A 27938-nucleotide genomic window follows, 5' to 3' on the forward strand; every position below is an offset into this window, starting at 1 on the left:
AAAATTAGTTAATTGAGATGGCATTCTATTAAAAGGGTTTTAGTTTTCCTTCATACATAGACAACTATGTATTTTGATATATATTTTGTTAGTAATTCTTTCTAAAATCCCAACAAATGTGAAAAGCTTCCCAAATTTTTACTGCCCATAAACTATTTTTGTTCCAACTCAATGTGTTCAAAAGAAGCCTAATTGGGGGGAAACCTGCCTAATTTGGTAACACTGAATACACTATTTCTTTTTGTTTGTTAAATTTTTTTTAGATTTTGGGATTTTATTGAGAGTTTATTTCTTAACACTGTAGGAGTTGTCACAGAGCCACTGTTCAGCCTGGAGCATATAAAATGCTTTAAAAAAAAAAAAAAGTGTGCCCCCTAAAAAAATGAAATGCCCCCCCTTTAATTTGTTTCTGCAGCTGGGTCTGTCCCAGCATGAATTTGAATTGCTCACAGCTCAGGTCTCGCGTTATTACAACGTGACGCGATTAAAACTATTGCCAAGCAACTTACATATGATGAACGATGAGAGTGAGAAAGAGATCTTTACATCATATAAAGATGATCTACCATCAGGATCAACATTCAAACAGGAAGTGAAGTTGTGCCACACAAAGTGGTCATCATCAGTGGAAAAACCCAGCTCTCTCCCTGAAATTCTAACAAATATGAAGAGAAACCCAAACATTTTTTATGATTCTTCACCTTCTGTCAGTTATACCTGTTACGAGTGCTTCTGTGGAACGTGCTAACTAGGGCCTTAAAGCAGTAAAAACTTTGCCAAGGTCGACTATGGGACAAGAAAGGTTTGTGGCTTTGCTACTTATGTATGTCCACAAGGACATTAATTTAGACATCAACAAAATCATAGACATATTTGCCCAGAATCATCCCAGAAGGTTGACATTTGTAAACCCATTATCATCGTCATCATAAAGTTAAAGGTGTTGTAGAAAAGAACAATATTCTTTGTTAAGTCTTATTGTTCTATTATAGGCTTATGGCTTAACTTCACCATACATGTTCATTGGTTTAACTTACTTTAAAGTTTTCTTTTTTCTCAACATATTTAATCTCGTTAAAATATATTAAAAACTCCTCAATCACTTGAACCATACCAAACTGTTCTTAAGTCCTTGGGTCTTTTTAAGTCATTTTTTTCTTAATATAGTTTATCTGGTTGAAATATATTGGTAAAATACATATATATTAAAAAAATGCTTTATGACTTGAACCATACCAAACTGTTCTTAAGTCCTTGGGTATTTTTATTTAATTTCACTAAATAAATATCATGTCTGGAAATAAGGGAAATCTTTGTTTGAATAATTGTTGATAATAATTGGGGATATTTTTTTCTTAAAACTACTTTTTAACTTTTTTGAATTAAAATAATGTAATCATGCTAATTCCATTTATGTTCATCCATTAAAAGGAATATCAATTAAAAATTCCTTAGATGAATAATTAGGGTAGTGTGAAAGAGTAAAGATGGCATTCTTTGGTCATTTAGTCTCACATTGTCTTGACATGACCCTTAGGTGCGCACCCCCCTTTGAAAAATCCTGGATCCGCCCCTGGGAATCCTACCTAATCTGGAGGGACAGTTTATTGTTGTATAACAAGACCCTTCGCAGAGTTAGAGCAGCATATTTTTCATCATTAATTGAGGAGAACAAAAATAATCCTAGATTTCTCTTCAGTACAGTTGCCAAACTTACACAGAGTCATAGCTCTGTTGATCCATCCATTCCCTTAGCTCTTAGCAGTAATGATTTTATGGGATTCTTCATAAATAAAATTGATTCTATTAAAAATATAATAATTGGCATCCTCCCAAACATGATTACCTCGTCCTCAGTAAGTGAGGCAGCGTTGGAGGTATCTTTAGAACCTGCGCGGTGCCTGAACTGTTTAGAAGCAATAGAGCTTTCTGAGCTATCTAAAATATTAGCTTCATCTAAACCCCCTACATGTATGTTAGACCCAATCCCAGCCAAATTGTTTAAGGAGGTATTCCCTTTGATCAGTGGCACTATTTTAGACATGATTAATCTATCCTTAGTAAATGGATATGTACCACAAGATTTTAAAGTAGCTGTTATTAAACCTTTACTTAAGAAACCTTCTCTTGATCAAGATGAGTTAGTAAATTAGAGACCTATATCTAATCTTCTTTTCCTATCTAAAATTCTTGAGAAAGTAGTTGCTAATCAACTCTGTGAACATTTACAAAGTAATGACCTACTTGAGGAGTTTCAGTCAGGCTTCAGAGCTCATCATAGCGCTGAAACAGCTCTGGTGAAGGTCACTAATGATATTCTCATGGCCTCAGATAATGGACTTGTGTCTATACTTGTCCTGCTAGATCTCAGTGCTGCATTTGATACAGTTGATCACAATATTCTCCTACAAAGACTTGAGCATACTGTAGGGATTAAGGGAAAAGCATTAGACTGGTTTAAATCTTATCTGTCGGACAGATTCCAGTTTGTTCATGTTAATAATAAATCTTCTTCAAACTCTAGGGTCACTTGTGGAGTACCACAGGGTTCAGTCCTTGGACCAATTCACTTTACTATATATATGCTTCAGATTGGCAAAATTATCAGACAGCATGGAATTAATTTCCACTGTTATGCTGATGACACTCAGCTATATTTATCCATAAATCCTGATGAATCCAATCAATTACTTTGACTGCAGTCATGTCTTGATGACATCAAAAGCTGGATGACTTTAAATTTCCTGCACTTAAATTCTGACAAGACAGAAGATATTATCTTTGGACCAGAGTCCTTAAAAAATAAACTTCTTAATTAATCACTTAATCTGGATGGCATTAATTAGGCCTCTGGTAATAAAGTAAAAAATCTTGGAGTCGTTTTCGACCAAGACATGTAATTTAAATCCCATATTAAACATGTTTCCAGAGTTTCCTTTTTTCACCTCAGGAATATCGCCAAAATTAGAAACATTCTGTCCAGGGCTGACGCTGAAAAACTAGTCCATGCATTTGTTACTTCAAGGCTGGACTATTGTAAATCTTTACTACCAGGAAGTCCACAAAATGCAGTTCAAAGTCTTCATCTGGTCCAAAATGCTGCAGCAAGAGTTCTGATGAAAATCAACAAGAGGGATCATATTTCTCCAATTTTAGCTTCCCTTCACTGGCTTCCTGTTAAATCAAGACACCCAGTCTACTTTTAAGACTAATCTTAAAACTTTCCTTTTTGACAAAGCTTATAGTTAGAGTGGCTCATGTTACCCTGAGCTACCTCTATAGTTATGCTGCTATAGGCTTAGGCTACTGGAGCACATCAGGGCCTATTTTTCTCACTCTAATGATTTCTACTGTTCTCCAGTTTTGCGTTGCATTACATTGAAATGACTGTTGTCATTTCAGCTTTTAACTTTTTGTTCTCTCTCTTTTTTCCTCATAGTAGGTACAGTTAACACGTTCTGTTAACTGTGACATCATTCAGAGAAGACAGATCACCCGCTATTACCATCTAATGTAGAACAGATTACTGGATCAATGTGTGCTTCCGTGCTTTTTTGTCTGTCTTGTTGTGTCTCTGCTCTGTCTTTTGTAACCCCCAATCAGTCGAGGCAGATGACCGTTCATACTGAGCCCGGTTCTGCCGGAGGTTTTTCCTTCCCGCTAATGGGTGTTTTTTCTTTCCACTGTCGCTTCATGCTTGCTCAGTATGAGGGATTGCTGCAAAGCCATGGACAATGCAGATGACTCTCCCTGTAGCTCTACGCTTCTCCAGGAGTGAATGCTGCTTGTTGGGACTTTGAAGCAATCAACTGGTTCCATATAGGAAATGTTTGACCAATCTGTATAATATGATTGATTTGACTTTGTAAAGTGCCTTTGAGATGACATGTTTCATGAATTGGCGCTATTTTAAAAAAATGTAATTGAATTCAGTTGAATTGATCAGGGAAACTTGAAGAATCTTACTCTAGGGACTAGCAGATAATCAGTGGATAAAAAACAGGCACAGGGTAAGAACTGTGATAGCAGAGTCAGGCAGGATGATCAGGGGGAATAACCAGAGTCCAAAATCCAAGAGCAGTTCCAGGGTCAGAGCCAGGTGATCAGAAATCCAAAGACAATCCAAATCAGAATCAGGACACAGAAAAAGGTCAGATATCCAGATAGCATAAACAGTCAGGTCTGACAGGGGTTAGGCAGGTGCACAGAATCAGGAGGCAGAAACAGGTCAGGATCAGGCAGGCAGGACACAGAACCCTGGACTAAACTCACAGGTGGCTCATAATAATCTGGCACTAGTGACTGTTCTAAGAGGTGGTTATATAGTCAGAGGTGCAGGTGGATCTGGTGAAGGCTGATGAGAACGGGGCGGAGCTGCACAGGTGTGTCGAATGGTGAATCAGACCAGCACTAGTGCCGAGATCATGACACATACTCTCGCATGAATACTTGATCTCGCGAGTTTGGTGATCTGTAGAGGCAGCCTCTATGCAGTTATTAGGTGAGGAACAAATATGTATGGATGTTTGTCAGATTGAATGGAACGGATATTTTGTTGTCTTTCAGCCTTAAGAATCTTTCTCAGGGACCCCGACTGGCATTCTGTGGGAACCTTGCCTGCTGTATATACTAAAAATGTGTTTTGATGTGATGTAGCAAAAGCTTTGCTATAATGTAAAATATGAGTTTCACCAGTTTTACCTATTGGTGTCTGTTTTTCCCCCAGCCATGACTTCATTGGAGAGTTTACCACCAGCTACAGGGAACTGTCCAGAGGCCAAAGTCAGTTCAATGTGTATGAGGTAAAATATTGAAGGACAGTTGGCAGATTTTGAATGAAATATTTTCTCCCTGCTTTGTGAAAACAAGTCAGAATTTTAACATTGTCTCTGGAGCTTTATAGTACATCCTTAGTTCCCTTACAGTTATTATGCTTTTGTATGAATGCTGTGTTCCATGTTCCATAAATCCATGTGTTTATCTTTAGTCAAATGATTAAAGCAACAGTGGATGTAAGTTAACCTTATTTATATAGCATCTTTCACAGGATAAAAACCATAAAGTGCTTCACAAAAAAACAACCACAATACAACACAGAATAAAAAGATTGAAAAGAAAAAAACAGCATAAATGCAACATCATAGCATAAAACTAGTTAAAAACTGGTTAAAATCCAGTCGGAACAAGTGGGTCTTCAACTGCTTCTTGAAAGAATGAACAGAGTCAAGACAGCGTAAAGATAAAGGCAATGCATTCCACACTCATGGCCACAGCTTTAAAAGACCAATCTCCTCTGGTCCTGAAATCAGTTAATTGAACCTTTAACAGCCTTTGGCTGGAGGATCTCAAGCTATGAGAAGGGGATTGTGGTTGTAAAAGGTTGGTTATATAAGCTGCCACTTGGCCTGTCAGGGCTCTAAAAGTAAAGACAGAAATGTTCAAATGAACTCTAAAATGTACCGGTAGGCAATGTAAAGAGATTAAAACTGGGGTAAGGTGCTGTCTTTTTATTGTGTTGGTTAAAAGTCTTGCAGCAGAATTCTGGACTAACGACAGACGGCCAAGCTCTTCCTTATTTCAACATATAACAAGGCTGTTACAATAGTCAAGATGAGATGACATAAAAGCATCAATAATCATCTCTAAGTCAGCTTTTGACACCAAAGCCTGAAGCTTAGAAATAGTTTTTGGCTGAAAGAAGCAGTCCTTAATTGGTCTGCGAGAATGACACTCTAGTGCAGGGGTCGGGAACGTATGGCTCGCGAGCCAGTTATGGCTCTTTTGATAATTTCATCTGGCTCGCAGATAAAACAAAATATCACCGCTATTGTTTTCATCCGGGTTTTTCGCGCATGCGCGTCGGACTGGAAGGGAGAAGGCGGGCGCAAACAAAGGAAACGACAAGTTCTCGACGTATTTTTCTTCTTTAGATAACGTATCACAAGATCGTTTTAAGAGTAAGTTGATGGTTGATATCGCGACATAGGCACCAGAAACCCCCGCAACCCCATGAGGGATTAAGCGGGTCAGAAAATGGATGGATGTTCACGGACACAGACCGCTCATCAGCAGAGAGGAAGACCCGCCCGGTAGGTTAAAAAAAATTTTTCACAAAGGATTATTTAGGTGTTTTTGTCTTATTAAAATGGGTGAAGGTGTCGGCAACGTTGCAGCGGAAACACAGAAGTACTAGCGCGCGTAAACCAGGGCGTAATGCAGCCGCCGGGAGAAACAGGCTGCTGCAGTCTGCGGCTCCGCTTCTCCCGGCCCCGTCTAGCGATCGCCAACTCCCCTCCGCCGCTTTTTCAGTAGAACAATGACCAGTGCAAAATGAAGTTGTATTTACCGGAGATGAAGTGTAGACTGCACATTCTGTCGGGCTATGATGGCTCCCCCAGTCGACTGGGATCGTGTGCCTGGGTCCTTCTTCATTGAAAATATCCATTTCTTTTGTCTTTCTTCGTCCTTCAGTAAACGAAAGAAACGTACATCCAACGATTTGGAATGCCTCTCTGTGCAACCGGGAGCACAATAAGTCGTAGGCATTGTTTAGATTCCAAAAATAAACTAACTAAAAGCACGCTCTAATTCACCCGTTTTGTAATGATAGAATGCGAGAACAGTCCTGTTTTTGCCTACAAGCGGGACCCGGAAGTAGCGCGGACGTCGTGACGCGTGACGTCACATGTGACGTCACGCGTGAACTACCCTATTGGCTCTCACTGAAATAGATTTCCAGATTTTTTGCTTTCATGGCTCTCTGAGTCAAAAAGGTTCCCGACCCCTGCTCTAGTGGCATGGCAGAGTCAAAAAGTATGCCAATATTTCTGAGGCTTGGTTTGACAGAGGAGGTCAATACAGCCAAACATTTCTTAATTTCCATTATTTGGTTCTCAGAGGCAAACTCTTATTAAAGTTTACATGCAAGTAGTCGTCACAGAACCGCTGTTTAATGTGCTAAACACAGTTTATCAAGCGGGGCAACTTAAAATATTCAATAGGCTGAAAAGAACAATAGAAGTGAAAGTTCATCAGCATATAAATGATAAGACACATCAAGAAACTGCCTGAATGGTGTCTAATCAGGTCTTCCTAAAACGATCCAGAATGCTACTGCCAACGCCCTTAATAAAACTAAGAAAGTAGAGCACATCACTCCAGTTCTAAAGTCCTTACACGGGCTCCCTGGATTGCAGAGAATATACTTGAAAATACTTCCCAGTCTATCCCTGAATGGTTAAGCTACAGTGGACAGTTGTCTGCACTGTTCATGGCTTTGTAGCAATCACTTATACTGAGCATGCATGAAGTGACAGTGGAAGGAAAACTGCCTTTTAACAGGATGAAACCTCCAGGCTTAGTGTAAACGGCCATCTGCCACAACCGACTGGGAGTTAAGAGAAGAGAGAGCAGAGACACAAAAAGCACAGCAGGAATCTTTTCTATGTTAAAGGATAATGGCAGATGATCTATCCCCCTGGATGATGTCGCAGAACGCCAGACCAGATGGGCCTACAATGAACAGGAAAAAGACAGAGAAAACATAAAGTTAAAAGTTGAAATAACAACAAATAATCTAAATTTGAGAACAGTAGGACAACTCAGCAAAGTGAGAAAAAAAGATCTTGATATCCTCCAACAGCCTAAGCCTATAGCAGCATAACTACAGAGATAGCTCTGGATAACCAAAGAAACTCTAACTATAAGCTTTGTCAAAAAGGAAAGTTTATAAGTATGGGATAAGAGGAACTGTCCTTTCTTGGGTAAAAAGTTACCTGCAAAATTGACAACAGTTTGTTAAATTAGAAAATCTGAATTTTGGGGTATAACATGGGGAACACCACAAGGTTCTGTCAAGGGCCAAAAACTCTTGATTATTTCATGAATGACATTTCTAACACTTTTTTTGTGCTGTCTGGCAATGTGGCAATTTGAATTGTTATCTTAATGCCAAGCAGAGCCCAACAGATTTTACTTTCACAAGTGGAGCCTCGTTGCTTTCGCCATAGTGCTCTGCTTGATTTATATATGCAATAAGCTTTATTAGATTTGATGCTGGGACTATTTGACAGTCCATTTCATGGACACTGAAATAGTAAGGTAAGAGAGGAATAAAAGGAGAGAAACAGATGAGAAAAAATGTTAAAAGGGAGAAAAGGTGGAAGAGAAAGAGGAGAGGAAAGGGAGAGAGCAATATAATTAATACGACATGTATGAAGTGACAGCTAAAGATAATAATAGGGGTTTTCTTTATAGAAGTGAATCTGTAGGCACCTGAATCAAGTTTATCCATCACCTGAAGTGCAGTTTATCCATAAGAAAAATGCTTAATAGTGGTTGTGAGGAGCCAAAGACCCCCCCCCCCCCACAACACTGAGGCACACGCGTGGGGAACCCCAGAGGGCCAAAGGGACCCCCAGAGCAAAGGTGCTCAAGAAGGGCCAACACAGGAAAAGCTGCCTCCCCCATCTGAGGGAAGAGGGGAGACGGGCCCCAGGAAACCCCTTAACAGCCACAATGGCGAAGCCCTTGGGAGCTGCGGGGATGAGCTTGTGGGCTCTGCCGGCAGCCAGCTATGCTGGCTCAGATTCAGCCATGGTCCCCAGGGACCGGAGGCCCAGGTGTGCCCCGCCCCCTGGCAGGGAACCCGACAGAGCATGAGGGCCCAAGTCCCGCGAAGCAGCCGCCAGGGGTGAGCCGGAGCCCACCCGAGCTCCCAGCTCCGGACACCGAGGACCACCAACACAGCAGCAGGCCAAGGCACCAGCCAATGGAGGAGAGCAGGACGGGGGGATGGGCTCTACACTTAACGGAGACCTGAGATGTTCAACAGAGGGGGCATTTCAAACCTAATCTGACAATTAGACAAACAAAAAACCATGTACACAGTCACATTTGCATGTTCCCACCCTAATGGACCCACATGCAAACACTCCTAAAAGTAAAAAAGGGGGATTCAGTACACACACTCGCATTCACCACACACATCCTATATTTCCAGGTCCAGGCACCGACAACCCAGAGGGGTATCCAGCCCCCCGGACCTGGGAGGTGAACGCTAACATCAAGATGGGATGGGAGACCATCACAACCCAACCTATCCAGTCCATGCTCAGGTCCTAACCCCCCACCCTGATCCCAAACCAGATAACCCATGGAGTTGGGGCCAACATGAACCGAACGGGCCAACCAACCAGAGCTCACCCCACAAACCTTGAGGATCTACCTCCTCCACACCCTGCCCTCGATACCTAAGTTGCCCCCCCCCCCCTATATTCCAGGGGAGAGCAAAATGGCCAGCCGCAGCCCAGACCGCTGACCAGGCTGCCCGACCCTTCTTCAGGCACCGGACTCCAGGTGGCAATCACAGAACAGGGGTGTGAAAAAGACCCCGAGCCTGCTCTGCCTGCTCAAATGTCATGTTGTTGCATGTTGTTCTCAAGTGCATTTAAAACTAAGAGGGCCAAAATGGGCCCCCACCCCCTCAATGAATTCCCTACAGATATTTGTGTTGTGAGAATGTTACAAATGAAAGTGTCTAAGATTTATAATAAAATCAGGGTCAATGACATCACCAGACAAAGGGGCTGGAAAATCCCCCCCCCCCCAAGATATCCTACATGTGTGGCAGCGTGATGGAGCAGGCAGAGGGAGGTGTCCGGGGATAGGGAACTCACGGATTGTTTCCGCGGCATCCTCCTCTTCCCACTCCAGAATGCCAGCAAAGATGAGGCTGTCTCTCATACTGTGGGACTGAATGTCCAGAATGGATTCCTTCATCTTACTATTTTCACCAGACAGTTGAATCATCCCATCGGTGACTTCTATCAAGGCCAGACGGGCATCCAGCCTAGGTAGCTTATTATCTAAGGATTCTAGGACGTCAATGTAGATCCTATGTGGAGATTGTCATGGTTTTCAATTGTTTTGCCCACATGCGGATACGAGCGGGAGGCCAGGCACAAATTTTAAGATGTTTTAGTGAAGGAATCAATCGCTGGGATACAACTACGAGACGCCGAAGGAGAGGTCTGAGCGTCGAGCGGGAGGTACTGTGGGAAAGAAAAGAAAAATGACTACGATTGAACGAACCAAGGAAATACTAGAACCTGCGCAGCTTACCACTCAGCTGGCCGGACCTGACCGGGAGGAAGTAGCGGCAAGAGGACCCTGTGATCCTACCCCTGTTGGTGTAGTGGCTAGCGGCTGAAGGGCAGCAGGTGGAACTGGCGAGGGACCCAGAGCGAGCTTCGGCTGAGCGGGGTGACAGATGGAGTAGCTTGAATGAAGGAAGGAACCAGCAGCATCCGGGAGGGGAACCACAAGCCCGGCTGGGTAATATACAGGGAGCAAGGGGGGAGTCGCCAGAGCAGGATCTGAGCCTTGTGATGCTGCGGGCGTGATTCTTCGGACAGAGCGTCAAGAGGTAAGTGCTTCCAAGCACAAAAACACGACTGGTTTAACATTCTGGCGTCTTCCATCTGTTGGTGCTCTGCTTAAGAAGCCGCTCCAAATGAGTCGCAGGTGTGGGCCACGCCCCTTGCCAGCTAGAACCACCTGCGGAGCAGAATAGGGCACAGATACACAGGGAACCCTGACAGAGATATAGTGGAAGCCGCACTGGTTGAACTTGAATAGGACCGTTTTATTGATGGTGTGTGGGACACCACACACCATCTGGTTGTGGGACTTTTCAGCTTCCCCATTATGATGCTTTCAAAACACTCGTCCAGGTAGCACTCCAGGCTGTTCAAGGTCTCCTTTTTCAGTGTGTTTTATTGTGAAATATGAAACAATTTTTAATATTTAAACCTTACTTTGTTTAATTATTGGCTTGTTCTTACCTGGGTGAATCGGATTAATGTTATATGTATTCTGCCATTTTTACTTACGCACCGCAGCCGTGAGCTCTCATCTCCCTCCACCCTATAACACTTCTACCTTATGTAAGTTTATGTTTGTAGAAGACACAACAATAGTTTTATCTGGTAAAAATCACATAAAATTTTGGTATTAATAGAAAAGGAACTAAAGTTATTTAAAACATTGTTTGATGTTGACAAATTGTTTCCAAATATATCCATCCATCCATCCATCCACCCATCCATCCATAAAACTAAGCAACTCTCACCAGAAATGAGTCTGACTTACTGCCGTCAATGCGGACCAAGCTCTGACACCAGTCATACAGGGACCTAACACTCCCTACTCTCAGAATACCCCCCACAGGATCCCCCAAGGAACCCAGTCAAATGCCTTGTCCAGGTCCACAAAGCACATGTAGATTGGTTGGGCAAACTCCCACGCACCCTCCAGGATCCTGCTGAGGGTGTAGAGCTGATCCAGTGTTCCATGACCAGGACAAAAACCACACTGCTATTCCTGAATCTGAGGTTCAACTATCCGATGGACCCTTCCCTCCAGAACCCCGGAACAGACCTTACCAGTGAGGCTTAAGAGAGTGGTTCCTCTGTAGTTGGAACACACCCTCCGAACACATAGTTTTAAATTGGGGGACCACCACCCCAGTCTGCCAATCCAGGGGAACAGCCCCACAATTTCCACACAATATTGCAAAGTTGTGTTAACCAACACAGCCCCACAACATCTAGAGACTTAAGGTATCCAAGGCAAATCTTATCCACCCCCAGGGCCTTGCCACCAAGGAGCTTTTTAACCACCTTGGTGACCTCAGCACCAGAGATGGGAGTACCCGACCCAAAGCCCCCAGGCTCTGCTTCCTCAATGGAAGACGTGTTGGTGGGATTGTATTCTGAGGTATTCTGCCCACCTACACATGACATCCCGAGTCGAGGTCAGCAGCGCACCACCCCCACTATAAACAGTGTTGGTATTGCACTACTTCCCCCTCCAGAGACACCGGACCAGACGCCGGACCAGAATCGCCTCGAAGCCGTACGGCATTTCTCCAAACTCTTCCCAGCACCGAGTTTTTGCCTCAGCGACCAGCCGAGCCGCCGGCCGCTTGGACTGCTGGTACCTATCAGCTGTTCTGGAGTCCCACAGACCAAGAAATCCCAATAGGACTCCTTCTTCAGCTTGACAGCTTCCCTCACCACTGCTGTCCACCAGCGCATTTGAGGGTTGCCACCACGACATGCACCGACAACCTTGCGGCCACAGCTCTGACTACCCGCCTCGACAATAGAGGCACGGAACATAGTCCACTCAGACTCGATGTCCCCCACCTCCCCCGGAACGCGTTCAAAGTTCTCCCGGAGGTGGGAGTTAAAGCTCAGTCTCACGGGGGACTCTGCCAGACATTCCCAGCAAACCCTCACAATACATTTGAGCCTGCCAGGTCTTACTGGCTTCCTCCCCCACCATCGGAGCCCACTCACCACCAGGTAGTGATCGATGGAGAGCTCCAGTACCCCCTCCAAGGACTCCAAAAAGGGTGGATAATCTGAACTGCTGCTTGCCGCATAAGCACAAACAGTCAGAACCCGTCCCCCAAAACGTATGCGGAGGGAGGCCACCCTCTCATTCACCGGGGTAAACCCCAATGTACAGGCACAGATGAGGGGCAACAAGTTTGCCCACTCCTGCTCGGTGCCTCTCACCAGGGGCACCGAGCAGGAATGTAATGTAACATGCTTCTTTATGTATCTATTTATTGTCTTATAATGGAATTTCTATAGTAGTGTTTTTATATGTGAATGCGGTGTGACACATAGTTTGGACTGTGCAGCAGCCAGAGTCTGTACCCAAATCAAATTTCCTTTGGGACAATAAAGTTTATCTAATGTAAACTAAAACTCCAGAGTGGAAGAATGTCCAACCCCTCTCAAGGAGACTTGTTCCAGAGCCAGAGCCATGAGTCGAGGTAAGTCCGACTGTCTCTAGCCGAAATCTCTCAACCTCGCACACCATCTCAGGCTCCTTCCCCACCAGAGAGGTGACATTCCACATCCCAAGAGGCAGCTTCTTTAGCCGAGGATCAGAATGCCAAGGTCCCCTCCCTCGGCTGCCATCCATCACACAATGCACTGACCCCTTTGGCCCCTCCGACAGGTGGTGAGCCCATTGGAAGGGGGACTCATGTCTCCTCTTCGGGCTGTGCCCATACAGTCTCCATGGATAAAAGCCAAGCCACCAGGCGCTCGCCAGCATGTCCCGCCTCCAGACCTGGCTCCAGAGTGGGGCCTTGGTGACCTGCGTTCGGGCGAGGGAATATTGCATCTATTTGTTTCATTCATCATAAGGGGTCTTTGGACTACTCTTTGTCTGATCCCTCACCTAGGACCTGTCTGACTAGGGGCATGAATCCTCTGACAGCATATGGTCACTCAAACCCCTCCACCAAGATAAGGTGGCAGCCCAAGGGAGGGGGTCTCCTAATATAGCAAAAACAAAGGTTAAGGTTTATGGAAACAAAAAAGTATTTGTAGAGATAAAACTAAAAACAAATAGGGTTGAAAATAAGAGTTTTTAATACCTAGTTGTTATAGGTTATAACAAAACAAGACAAATGTAATTGTACATCACTGGGCTGAGGTTATGTAATGATTTTTTACACAAGAACAGACAGTAAAATGATATTTAACAAGGTCCAACCTCAGAGGGAATTACTGTTTCTTCAATTGCAAATGTGCTTCTGCTGAAGACTGTACAATATGTAAATCCACCCACAGGAAGAGGTGCAATGCAGGTTCTACACAGTTACACACTTCCATAATGGAAACTAATTACTTCTTTCCTGTCCCACGGTTCAGGTTTTAAATCCTAAAAAGAAAGGAAAGAAGAAGAAATATATCAATTCAGGAACGGTAAGACCAGTTTGAGTATTTTTCATCAGTACTTGTTAACATTATATTACTGAACTCTTCTGGTAGCATGGAGTTATCTGAGCAATAAATGGATATTTACAAAGTCCATGCCTAGGATTTGTTTCTCTCCTCTCTTCTATGCTGCCTTGCTGTTATTTTTACTTTTTTTCCCCTGATCCACTCTTTCTCCATCTTTTAGGTGACTCTCTTGTCTTTTAAAGTGGACTCAGAACACACTTTTGTCGACTACATCAGAGGAGGGTAAGTGTCAGTCAGACATGTTTCACCAAGGAATTCAGGTATCTTAGATTTGCTGTAAATTGTCATGATTTGTCTTCGACAGAGGACGCACACATAGACCTTGTGCTTTTGAAGTTTATTGAAAGTAATGAGTTGTGGATGATGAAGACCAGAGTTAGTTAACGGACTGGAGATGATGGATGCCGGAGCAGGCTGACTGGAAGAGACTAGAGAACACAGAGCAGGATCTTGTGACAAGTTCTTGAAGGGGCTAGGACAACTTTTGAACCAGAGGTGCAGTGATAGAGAGTTCTTTGAGATGCAGGGCTGCTGTCGAACCAGAGGTGCAGTAACAGAGTTCTTTGAGATGCAGGGCTGCTGTCGAACAAGAGGTGTAGTGAGGAAGAGTTCTTGAAGATGCAGGGCTGCTTACTTGGGGCACAGTGGTAGCAGGAGAACCAGCAACAAAGCGGAGAGCTTACTTGGAGCACAGAGGTAGCAGGAGATCCAGTAATGAAGCCAAAAGCTTACTTGGAGCACGGGGTAGCAGTAGATCCAGCAGCTAACAGAGAGCTTACTTGGAGCACAGGAGTAGCAGGAAATCTGGTAACAAAGCCGAGAGCTTACTTGGAGCACAGGGGTAGCAGGAGATCCAGCAGCTAACAGAGAGCTTACTTGGAGCACAGAGGTAGCAGGAGATCCAGTGACAAAGCCGAAAGCTTACTAAGCTGACAGACGTGGAGTGAGTGGAGACTGATGAGAAATGGACTTGACAGGCTTGGTGTTTGTAATGACTGAAGACGAGCCAGCGGGGAAGAGAAGACTGAGAGCAGTTTATGTAGAGAGGGTGGCAGGTGGAGTGAGTACTGACTGATTAGTGCCTAACAGGTGTGAGTGATTGCTGAGGGAGTGGAGGCTGAGCTGTGTGAGAGGAGGTGCTGAAAAAACAATGGGGGAAGACAGCCAGGCCAAAACTGAACCATGGAATCTGATACACGAAAAGACATTAATAGAGATCTTTATTGTTTAAAATATTATAAATATTCTTAAAGGGGACATCTCAAATGTTGCTCTGTCTTCTAGTTTTTTTGCTTAACTTGGAATTTCTTTTGGAAATGCATCCATTGTTTTCTCAAAAGGTTTATTGAAGAGGGAGACACAGGTAAGTTAAGCAGATAATGAGTCATCCACAGCTTCATAAAAAAATGTTGAGACATTGATCTAATGAAAAACTATTCATTAAACTATTCATTCACTTAATAACTACTTTATGACCAAACAAACAAAAGGGAAGAGAGAACAGTCAGGAGGGACTTCAATCATGCTTTCTAAAGTCTTTGTTTGTGTTGCAAAGATTTGACAGTTTTTAAAAGCAGCCTGAGACATTCACAAACCAATTGCTTGGAGTGGCTTTGTGTAACCAGATACTGCTCACCGCCAACTTGACACTTACACACTAACTTGACTTTGTTGACATTAACTTAGCCCCCATTGGTCCCATGTCACACATTAACGGAAAATGTGTCCTAGATCCAGTAAAGTCAGCACTTCACTGGATCTAGGACAGTGAAGTGCTATCAAGCTATTTGAAACAAGTATTATTTAATATGAAAATGTTTATTTCATTTTGGACACCTTACAATATATAATTTTCATTAAGACAGCAGAGAAATGCTAGAGCAGGGATGTCAAACTCCAGTCCTGTTGAGCTACTATCCCACAACATTTAGACGCATCCCTTTTGTAACACACCTGAAACAAAAGAATATCTCATTAGCAGGCCCCTGCAGGGCTGAATAATGCTAACAAGGGAGTTCAGTCATTGTATTCAGGGATGCTGGAGAAATAATGCATCTAAAAGTTTCAGGATATTAGCCTTTAAGGGCTGGAGTTGTGCACCCCTCCTAGAGTTAGGCATAACATAAAATAAGTAATTTACTGACTATGGTGGGTATGATGAAATATGTATGTTATACTGGTCACACTGCTGTATGTTATGTTGTAATGTGTGTGTTTGGTCAAGGTTTTACCCATTTCATTATTTAATTGAAATTAATTGAAGTCTGTCATTAAGACAATTATAATGTTTTTTTCATTAACCTCAAGTCACATTTCAGTAGAAATTTAATATTTAAAATATATTAGAGTAAACGGAAGCATATTGCTCTCACTTGAAAAAATAAAAATGTCCCACTTATATTGTATAAACGTGATATTTTATTGTATAAACGTGATAATTATATTGTATAAACGTGATAACCATATTGTATAAACGTGATAATTATATTGTATAAACGTGATAATTATATTGTACAAACATGATAGTATATTGTATAAACGTGATAATTATATTGTATAAACGTGATAATTATATTGTATCCACGTGATAACTTTATCCAGATGGTGGCGCTAGTATGCTTTTAGCCTTACTCATTTAAGATGAAGAAGAAGCATGTGCGTCATCTACTCGGGAAATAAAATGGCAAATTTAAAGGAATTGATTAAGTTTTACTTTATGCTCAGTATCTACCTTACTTCAAAGGAAATAGCGAGTTGACGGTTTTCTGTGCGAGACTTCCGGTCGGTCACTTCCTGTCACTGGCGAGTTAGCTGAAAAGCGACTCGTGCAGCTACTTCGTACCAAATTACTTGTCATTACGACTTCGAGGAAGACTGGGATCATTTGTCCAGTTTAAGGTTGTCATAATAACGGGTGTAAAAGAAAGGTTTAGGTGGAGCAGGAGTGTTTTAATCATCGACCGTGTACAAGAGCTGCGGATGCGAGGCGCCCTACTTCCTTCACCCCCAGCCGAAGAACGTGAAATTCCTCTGCATGTGGTTAAAAGCTTTAAATTTGAAGAAACCACCGAAACAATTGTATGTTTGTTCTTTTAATTCCGTGGACAAAAGACCGACAGAAGACCACACGATGCCAGAAAAGTGGCTGGGCTACGAAGCTCCATTAAGGACTCCAAGGAGACGTCAAGAGGAGAGCAGACACAGGTAAGCTAAGGGATGTTTACGTTAGCCCACTTAAACTCCTTAGTTTGTGTCTATCTTGTTAAAACATATGCTTTCAGATGAAGACAGCCGTCTTTTAGCTTTGTTCTCTCTGTATGTTATCTGAATATTTTTCATCCCTGCTGGTAAGTCTATTGGGTTCCGTTTGTAAAGTTATACAATGAAAGATTTTACAGCAAAATATTTTTTATAAGAGATAAAAGGCAGGGTTTATTTTTCATATTTTTGTTATTCACAAATCTATAAATAAGTCACAGTTCCAAGTTAAATATTTATGTATTGGACTCACTACGAGTTAGCTATCCAAGCAGCTAAACAGATACTCAGCAATTCCACAGAAGCCGATTCTTTGTTGTGAATTTACTGAATATTTTACTTTGTGACACTGAATTACAAACATATACAAAATATACGTCAAGAATTGTACATGAATTAAAATTAGCTGAAATATACTAGAAATATGTCCAATTGCAAAAACAAAATACTTACAGACGTTGCTTGAACAAACATGGAAACAAACCGTAACAAATTAGGAGTGGAAGACGAACGCAGCCATCTTTGCTGTAAGCAGGCTCAAACTGACTCCCGCAACTACGATTCTGACAACTTCCTGTCTAGCGGATTGTCAAAATAAAGGTCTCGCAAAATAGCAACAATAACCAGTAGGCACATTAGTCTCACTAAAACGTAACATAATAAAAGTTACATGAAAAGAAAAATGTAAAAACTGCAAACATAACACTCCCCGCCTGAGGTCTGTAAGAATCCACATTTAACTACCGACATTGCTAGTGCGTTCTTCGGACAGAAGCAGGACTACTTCTGTGACAGGACGAGAGAAAGTCTTTTTCACTCCATCCTTTGCAGTAGTCATCTCGACCTTCCGGACTAGTCCATCTTGCCCTGGGAAAGTCTTCGTGATGATAGCGATGGGCCACTCATTTCTCTTGGATTGAGAATCTTTGAGTAGAACTACGTCCCCACATTTCAAGCTGGGCTTCTTGTCCTGCCACTTGTGTCTGAGTTGCAACATGTGAAGGTACTCGTACCTTCACTTGCCCCAGAACATGTCTGCCAGATTTTAGACTCTCTTCCATTCTTCCTTGTACCTGGCCCCACGCTCAAAGTTGCCAGGAGGAGGAGGTGCTGACCCCGTCTTCAAGGTTAGGAGCATAGATGGAGTGAGGATCAAAGTTGACTCTGGGTCTGACGATACTGGGATGAGTGGTCGAGCATTTATCACTGCAGCTACCTCGGCCATGAGTGTAGACAAGACCTCATGTGTCAACTGTGTTCTTTGCTCTCTGAGCATGCAGTCAAGGATGCGCCTGGCGATCCCAATCATCCGCTCCCAGGCTCCACCCATATTGGATGAATGGGGCGGATTGAACACCCAGGTGCTGAGGTATCTCTCTACGCTATCTGAGCATGAAGCAGTGCTGGACATTTGTAATTCTCGTGAAGAACCTACAAAGTTCGTTCCGCAGTCAGAACGAATCTGGCGTGCAGCACCTCGGATGGCGAAGAGACGTCTCAAGGCATTGATGAAACTACTAGCGGACATAGTCTCTATCAACTCAATGTGCACTGCTCGCATACACATACATGAAGACATGACTGCCCATCTCTTGGAATTGGCTTGTCCTCCTCTAGTACGGCGTGAAGTAACCTCCCACGGCCCGAATACGTCAACACTGACGTATGTGAAGGGCGGCGCTACCTGAAGCCGCTCCTCTGGTAAGTCTCCCATCTGTTGGTATTCTGTTTTTCCCCGCAGCTTCTTGCATGTCACACACTTAAACAAAAGACTGCCAATGCTTCGTTTTGCACCAACTACCCAGAAGCCTGCTGACCTCATGGCACCTTCTGTAAAATGTCTGCCCTGATGTTTCACTGCTTCATGGTAGTGGCGTATGAGAAGCACTGACTGAGGTGATGACGGCCAGGGACAATGATGGGATTGATGTAATTCAACTCTAGGCCTGAGTGCTTTATACGGCCTCCAACTCCCAACAATCCATCGGAGTCATGAATAGGATTTAGTTTGCACAAGCTGCTTGAAGAGGCAATGTTTAAGCCCTCTTTAATGGATTTGATCTCTTCTTGATAGCACTCTCTCTGAACGCTCTTCAGTATGCACACTTTGGCGCGTGCCATCTCTTCCTCTGAGGATTCGCAGATGTGCCAACCTCTGCAGCTGTTAGTGGGAGTAGAGTGAGAAAAGGTGCGAGCAATGTGGATCAAGTGCGCCATTGCTCTGATCAGAGTGCTTAACTTGGAGAAGCACTCAAAGCGCTCGGGCTGGGCAGCATCTTCAGGAATGTGCACAATGTTTGCTGTCACCTGGGGACGTATTTCAGAATCTGTCGCAGGATCGACAAGGTCGTAAGTCCCTTTAGGCTCGGAGAGGTACGTAGATGGCTTGGTGAGAAAGGCTTGTCCTTTAAGCCATGTCGTGCTGCTGAGATGAGCCGCTGGCACAGAGCGAGAGCCGTGGTCCGCTGGATTCAAGTCCGAAGGTACGTATCTCCATTGTCCAGAGCATGGCGAGTGCTGTATGCGTTGGACTCTGTTGTGCACATAGACTGAAAACCTTTGTTTTTGGTTGTGGAGGTAACCTAACACTACCTTGCTGTCAGTGTAGTACACTATGTTGTCAAACGTCACATCCATCTCTGTAGTTATCATCTCTGCCATCTCTACGGCAAGCACTGCCGCACAGAGTTCCAGCCTCGGAATCGTCAGATCAGGTTGAGGCACCAACTTCGCTTTCCCATACACAAAGCCAGTCTCTACATGCCCTTCTTGAGATGAGACTCTGATGTATGCCACTGCGGTCACAGCTTTCACTGATGCATCAGCAAAGACGCAAAACTCCCTTCGCTGAGCCCCTGATGTAGAAATGGGTGTGTAGACACGTGGGATCTGAAGTTGTTCTAGGTCTTGCAATGAGTCTCTCCACTTCATCCACTCGGCTTCCATGTTGTGTGGGAAAGGTGAGTCCCAGTCGAATGCCAAGCTGGTGAGCTCTCTCAAGAGCAGTCTACCCTAAATGGTGACTGGGGCAAGGAACCCTAGCGGGTCGTAGACACTGTTCACAGTCGACAGCACCCCCCTTCTTGTAAAGGGTTTCTGCTCACAGGTGATTTGGAAAGTAAACGCGTCCATCGCAATGTTCCAGGACAATCCCAGACTGCGTTGTGTAGGCAGGTCATCTGCAAAGAGATCAAATCTTCAATATTTTGAGCAAGATCATTAAGCGGAAAAGCTTCCAGGACTGCAGGCCGATTGGAAGTGAACTTGTGTAACCTGATGTTAGAGCCTGCAAGCATTTGTTGAGTTTGCTTTACAACACTGATGGCTTCTTCTTCAGTGCTAAACGATTTCAGCCCATCATCCACATAAAACTCACGTTCAACAAATCTTCATACCGCAGGACCAAACTCTGCCTTCCCTTCTTCAGCAGCCCTTCGTAAGCCGTATATGGCGACGGCGGGTGATGGACTGTTTCCGAAGATGTGGACTCTCATCCGATATTCAGTGACTTCACTTGCCATGTCATTGTTCTGGTACCACAGAAAGGGAAGGAAGTCTCTGTGGTTTTCTCTCACCACAAAGCAATGAAACATATGCTCAATGTCGGCTGTGACAGCCACCGCTTCTTTCCTGAACATCATGAGCACGCCCACTAGGCTGTTGTTGAGGTCAGGGCCTGTAATGAGGACGTCATTGAGTGACACTCCGTCATAGGCCGCACTGGAATCGAAAACTATGCGGATCTTGTCCAGCTTTTTCGGATGGTAGACTCCGAACAGAGGTAGGTACCAGCACTCTGTTTCCTTGGAGTGGCGGTGTGATCTCTGCATGTTGTCGCTTGAGCATGTTCTCCATAAAGCCCAAGAAGTGCGACTTCATGGCAGGTTTCTTGTCCAATGACCGTCGTAGGGACATGAGCCGGTCAAAGGCGAGCTGTCTGTTGTTGGGTAGTCGCCTTCTTGGCGACTGGAAAGGTAGGGGACCAACCCAGTTGTTGGTGTCCTCTTGATGGAACCCGTCATCCATGATTCGCAGGAACTCTATGTCCTCAACTGAGGGTCCAAGTTTGTGATCGTCTGAGGTGCGATTGAAGAATCCCTGACCCAGGCTCTCACTGTTGAGAGGTGTGATCGATCTGCGTGCTCGGCTAAGACCTGGCTGATGACGACTGTTGGGCTTCTCTGCAAAGGTTTCTTTCACATTGATCTAACCACTGCACGGCTGAAGATAGCTTGTACAACCATTTTCCAACACTGTAGTTTTGAAGCTCTTCACTTCAAGAGGTCTGTGAGTAGATCCAAGACAAACGTTTCCAACAATTACCCACCCCAAATCCAGCTTCTGCGCAAATGGGGAGTTGCCCGCACCTTTGATCTGGTCTCTGACCTTGTGCACCCTAAGGATGTCCCGGCCTAACAGGAGGATGTCGGCGTTGGGATCCAGAGGTGGGATTTCATCCGCAATACACCTCAGATGAGTGTGGTGACGGGCAGTTTCTGGCGTAGGTATTTCAGAGCGGTTGCTGGGGAGCTGATCACACTCAAGAAGGGTGGGTAAGGAAAGACTCAGCTTCTTGTCTACTGACTCTATGACGAACCCGCAAGCCATTCTTCCCGACATCTTCGTTAACCCTGCACCTTTCTTCAGCTTGTATGCCTGCGAAGATCCCTTGATCCGAAAGATGTCAAAGCACTTAGAGTGAGCAAGAGAGCGATTGCTCTGATCGTCCAAAATTACGTACATTGTCTTGGACTGTTCTTGGCATCCCGCGGGGTACACATTGACTAGGCTAATTTTGGAACATGCTCATGGGCTTACTCCTTCTCCACACACCTGTGTACACCTTGAAGTCACCTCTTGGTTATCCGCTTTGTCGCTCTCCCCCCCATGACTTGCAGGGGAAGGAGATGCTTTAAGTGACCAAGGGGCTGGACCAGGGTGAAGTGCTGATACGTGAGCATCACTCTCACATTCAGTACATTTGATCTCAGCTGTACAATCTTTGGCCAGGTGTTGACTAGAGGAGCAACAACGGAAACAGACGGAGTACTTCTTAAGGAACTGCTTGCGTTCATCCATTGTTTTGAGTCTGAACCCATGACACTTCTTGAGCGGATGAGGCTTTTGATGGATCGGGCACTGTTTGCTTGGGTTCACTGCACTGTTCTCATTCTCACTGGTTGACTCTCCAGTAGAAGAGACTTGCATCTTGTGGACCGCCACAGGTGTTTTGGCTGACCGGTCTGAATAGCCTCTTTTTGTATTTGCAGGTGTAAACGTAGAAGCAAAGAGGTTAAAGCTGGGGTCTGTGCATGCTTTAGCCTCTGTAAGAACAAACTTCACAAACACAGAGAATGGTGGAAAACTGACGGGTGGGTGCATTTTTATTTTGAACCATATGAGATCCACTTCTCCTGTATATTGTGGGGCAATTTCTCCACTATGGGGTGTATGCCCCTTGCAGTGTCTAAGTATGACAGGCCTGGTAGACTGCCATCTAGCTTTGCATACTCCAGCTCTGATAGTAGATCTGCCATGTCACGCAGTCTCCGTGGGTTGTTGGATGAAACCTTGGGAAACGTTTCCACCTTTGAGAAAAGTACATGCTCTATAGCCTCTGGTGAGCCATAGGTCTAGAGGTAGAGGACTATTACCTCTCGGGGCGCTTAAAGGAGGAGGTGGGCAATAATCAGCAGCTGTGTGATTTATTGGCGCGTTTAGATCTGTGGCAGCATGGAGCTTCGGCATGTTATCTGAATCTGCATTCCTTGGTATATATGGTGTGGCACCTGTATTAACACTCCTTTGTTCCAGCACATATTTGGAAACAAGTTGCTTTCTAGCTTCTTCTAGATTACTCCTTATCTCATTTCCCATTTCCATTAATCCAGCTTCTAGTGTCTGCAAAACAGCTCTTGCTGTTTCTAGCTCTTCATCTGCTCTGAGCGAGTCCAGTGTGGCTTGCAGATGTGCTAGCTCCAGTTTAATTTCTGCTTCCTTTTTCATAAATGTTGCTCTAGTTTGAGCTGCTTCGGTTTTTGCCTTAGCTTGCAAAAACGCAATGCTAGATCTGGAGCTAACTGAAGCATGGGCACCATAGGATGCAAATGATTGGGTCTCAAATCTTGGTGATGGTCTGTGCTCCATGATTTAAAGAGCGCTTGAAAGACGGTTCAGTATATGTAAACCACTTGTGAGTTCGTTTGCCACTTAGCTTTGAAACAGCGCCGCTCCGTGCTTGTTGTGATACCGTCTTTTCACCGTCTTGGACTCAATAAGAGTTAGCTATCCAAGCAGCTAAACAGATACTCAGCAACTCCACAGAAGCCGATTCTTTGTTGTGAACTTACTGAATATTTTACTTTGTGAAACTGAAATACAAACATATACAAAATATACGTCAAGAATTGTACATGAATTAAAATTAGCTAAAATATACTAGAAATATGTCCAATTGCAAAAACAAAATACTTACAGACGTTGCTTGAACAAACATGGAAACAAACTGTAACAAATTAGGAGTGGAAGATGAACGCAGCCGTCTTTGCTGTAGACAGGCTCAAACTGACTCCCGCAACTACGATTCTGACAACTTCCTGTCTAGCGGATTGTCAAAATAAAGGTCTCACAAAATAGCAACAATAACCATTAGGCACATTAGTCTCACTAAAACGTAACCTAATAAAAGTTACATGAAAAGAAAAATGTGAAAATGCAAACATAACAATTTAAATAACAAGCTTAATATTTAGCTCCAAAGTAAATGTTTAGTTTGTAAACTAAACATTCAATTTGGAATTAAATGTTTAATTTAAAAACTAAATGCTTCACTTGCATCTTAATATATAGTTTACAAACTAAACATTTAGCTTTGTAATTAAATATTTAGTATGGAACTGTGACATTTACAAATCTATAATGTGGTGAAAATCTGACTTTAAAAATGAAAACCTTTTTTTCCTATTATGATAGTAAAGAACCCAAAATGTTGCTGCTATCTTGACTGTGTAACTTTACAAATGGCATCCCAGGTACTAGCACACATTTCTAAAAATTGGAATAAATGTGTGTGATATGACTATGTGAATGTGTAATAATACACGTGTTGCTCTATTAGCTTGGTGGTAACATGGTTTTAAGTAGTCTTGATTTGTTTTATGCTAAACTGACCATGGTCTTGTGGTTGACAGATGACAGCCACTGTGATGCAGAGGCTGACCAAACCGCTCCATAATCAGAGTCACCAATGAAGAAAGATGCTGACACTACAGGCACTGATGAATCACACCTAGGAGAAAAGAAGAAGAATACATGTGACTGGGAAAACGCTGGCTTCCTGGAGTATCTTCATTTTGTTGATGAAGTGATGGGAGACAGAGGTTTTACCATTGGAGATCTGCTGTTTGAGAGTAGATTTAACCTTGTTCTATCAGCATTCAGTCATAAAGGAGAACAGTTGTCTGATGAGGATGTAACTGCCACAAGGAGGGTTGCAGATGTCCACATACATGTGGAAAGAGTTATAAGGAGGCTCAGAATTTTTACAATAATCTCCCAGACTGTACCTATCAAGTTGGTAAATAAAATTAACAAAATCTTTAGAATCTGTTCATCTCCTGGGAACATGCAGGGGGAATCATCCACGAAGATGCTGATTGAGCAGAGATTACATGTCAAAAAGATTCTGATTAGTTATATTTTACTGTAAACCAGTGGAAATATAATACATCAGAATATGTTTTGGATATGTGCTTTTAAATATTTCTTTGTGTAGCACCTTGAGGTTTTACATTTTGGAATTACTTTTCATTTTTAATAACTTTTCAAGTATTGTATATCCTTATTTTTAGACTGTTTAAATGTTTACATATACAAAAATTGTGTCCAAATAAAATGTGTATTATTGAATTTTGCGATCTATTTCACTTGCTAATGTAATTTGCATTTATTCATATTTTGATTAAATTAATGTTGTCCTAAGCACATGTAAAGAACTATGTGTATCTTATGTACATAAACCGGCAAGAAGATATGGTATTTCATTTATTGAATTTATGCAATTTGTTTACATTAAATGTAATTACATTTCACTTATGGCATATGTTTAGGCCATTTAATTCTTTGTGGTGCAGGAAACATCCATCGTTCAGCCTTTTGGGGATGGCGCTGCTCATCTGTTCAGGACAATCCAGTCAGTCCTTTGACCATGGCAAACTGCACCTTTTAACAAAGTTAAAGGAACAGGTTATTTTTTACTTATATTACAGTCCTCAGAGTCATAACATTTATATAAAATATGGATAGTTTATAGTGACAACTATAAACTGTCAATATTTTTCTACTTACCTTCCTGATGTACTTATTCAACTTGCCATTCAAGATTAGACTGTTATGAATTAGAATGGTGTGCTTACCTTTACAGAAAGGAAGAGGTGATGTGCTGACAGAATATTACCCAAACTTGAATGACCTGAAGCAGCATCAATGAACAAGACATCAGACTTTTGTTTACCTTGAAAAGCTGCACAATCGGTTGATTAGAAAAATAAAATTATTCATATACCAAATTTTATTTCACAAATGCTTTAAAGCCAATGTTTTCATTAGCTCTTAAACACTGATATCCTAACAAAAAAAAACTAGAAATAAAGTTACAGCTTAATTCTAAAGCTAACTTACTTTTTAATGTGACAAGCTTACATCAAGAGCTTTGACTAGTTTAGTTTATCTGCAACTTATATGTACTCTAAAATGTCAGGCTAAAGTAGGCAATCAGAAACAAAAGAACTAGCTTCATGCTTTTTGTACTAATTTCTAACCATCCATCCATTTTCCTACACGCTTGTCCCTATTGGGATGGCGAGGGTTTCTGGTGCCTATCTCCAGCTGTCAATGGATGAGAGGTAACCCTGGACAGGTAATACATCTGAAATATGAGTGGCTGGCAAATACATTGCACGTTTTTCCATGTGTCAGAGACACTCCTCTGGTATGCCGCGGTTTCGCAGCAATTGTCCTTTTTAGCCATCTTCTCCACTTCAAGCTAAAATTTACTGGGAACACCAACTTCTTCTTCTGCTAAATATTCCTCCTCCTCTTCTTCTTCGTGTTAAATGAGTCAGACTAAAAGCATACTAGTACCACCATCTGGATAAAGTTATCACATTTATACAATATAATTATCACGTTTATACAATATACTATCACGCTTATACAATATAATTATATAATTTATACAATATACTATCATGTTTGTACAGTATAATTATCACATTTATACAATATAATTAGCATGTTTATACAATATAATTATCACGTTTATACAATATACTATAACGTTTATACAATATAATTATCACGTTTGTACAATATAAGTGGGAAAATTTAATTTTTTCAAGTGACAGCAATACACTTCTGTAGGAGTGCTTACATAATTTGACAGCTCTTGAGGAAACAGCAGCTGCAAAGCCTTGTTTACAGAGGAAGTGGAATCAAAATTTTAAAGTTCAACTGGAAGAGTAACACGCTACTGTCCAAAAAAAGGAGAAAGTGCAACACAAGTAAGAATAAAGATCTCTGATCAAGGAAGTGTCGTAAAAGAAGAAATGAAAGACATGGTGGGTTAATAGATTCAAGTTGCCAACTTCCTGCTAAAACCAATCTTCTACCTCAATATGGACCACAAACAGAGACCACTTCCTCCGATAAAGATTATTAGAGCTTGTCAAAATGCTTAATTGCATTTTTAAAAATGCTTGTAGTACTTTAACTGCCAATAGGATACTCTCATTTGAAATCCTGATTGACCACAGAAATAATCAGGGAAAGGAGAGCATTTATTACAATCATGGGTATGTAAGTGGACCAGTCAAAAAAGCCCTTCAAGGCTACTTCCTACTGAATCTGTGTATGCTGCTGAATGGGAGATTCCTGAAGAGAAAGGTGAAGATTGATTTACTGTTGCAAAGGCTTACAGAGCTCTATACATAGCCAAAGACAGGCTCCAAAGACAGTTTTGATCTCAGAGTTTGTTGATTTTTCTCAGAAGTTGTGAAGCTGCCATGGTCTATATAAGATCAGTGGAAATCTGATGATTTTAATGAAAACCACTTGCTCAATGCGATGCAAGAAACCATAAGGTAATTGAAATACAAGACGAGATCAATTGGCTTCCATCTTTCAGTCAGTTTATAAAGTTTCTAACAAGAAAAAAAAACATTTCCTATAATGCTGTTACATCACTCCAGTCACTCAAACAAAGTGAGCTTGGATACCTTAAACCCAAGCAACACTAGGGGCCTCATTTATTAAGCTTGTGTATGTACAAAATGAGGCCTGAAACTTGTTTATGTCCCTTTCCACACAAAGGTTGGGATCTATAGAAAAAATCTTTATGGAAAATTTGCAGTCCTCACGGCAGCTCTGACCCATACGTATGCTCATTTTGGACACAGGGGAATATGCTGACGCAGATGGTAAAGTGGTGAATTGCATCAACACTGCATGATGATTACTTTCAGACGTTCAATTTCACTCCTTATCAGACTGAAATCATAGATCAACTTTATCATAAGCTTTCAAAACACCAGTGTTATTCATGCTTGTGCTGGAGAGCCAAAACTATACATAAGGATTGAAAGGTCCTTATGAATGACATAAAATGCCCAAAAGCCAACTTAAATCTTACATAAAAGTCTGTGCAGTATTTTATCAGGGTTTTCTACCATCATATTCCTCTCCCTGACGATCCCCAGGATGATGTGTATCACAGATTAACAGATAAATTGTGACAAGGTGTGAGGTAATTATTGTAAACGGTCAAATACACTCGTGCATAATTCTGCACCAGGG

General features: G+C 42.5%; 1 protein-coding gene across 2 annotated transcripts in view; it reads left to right on the plus strand.

Moving 5' to 3' along the window:
- Positions 1-27938, plus strand: part of LOC105933703 (copine-9) — a 299289-nt gene that overhangs the window by 209582 nt on the left and 61769 nt on the right. For both annotated transcript variants that reach the window (XM_036151288.1, XM_036151289.1), the window contains 3 exons: positions 4727-4802; positions 13737-13790; positions 13990-14051. In XM_036151288.1, the coding sequence (XP_036007181.1) occupies positions 4727-4802; positions 13737-13790; positions 13990-14051 (192 nt within the window). The remainder of the gene's footprint in view (positions 1-4726; positions 4803-13736; positions 13791-13989; positions 14052-27938) is intronic.

This window comes from Fundulus heteroclitus, chromosome 20, assembly GCF_011125445.2.
Source record: "Fundulus heteroclitus isolate FHET01 chromosome 20, MU-UCD_Fhet_4.1, whole genome shotgun sequence".
NCBI classification, from domain to species: domain Eukaryota; kingdom Metazoa; phylum Chordata; class Actinopteri; order Cyprinodontiformes; family Fundulidae; genus Fundulus; species Fundulus heteroclitus.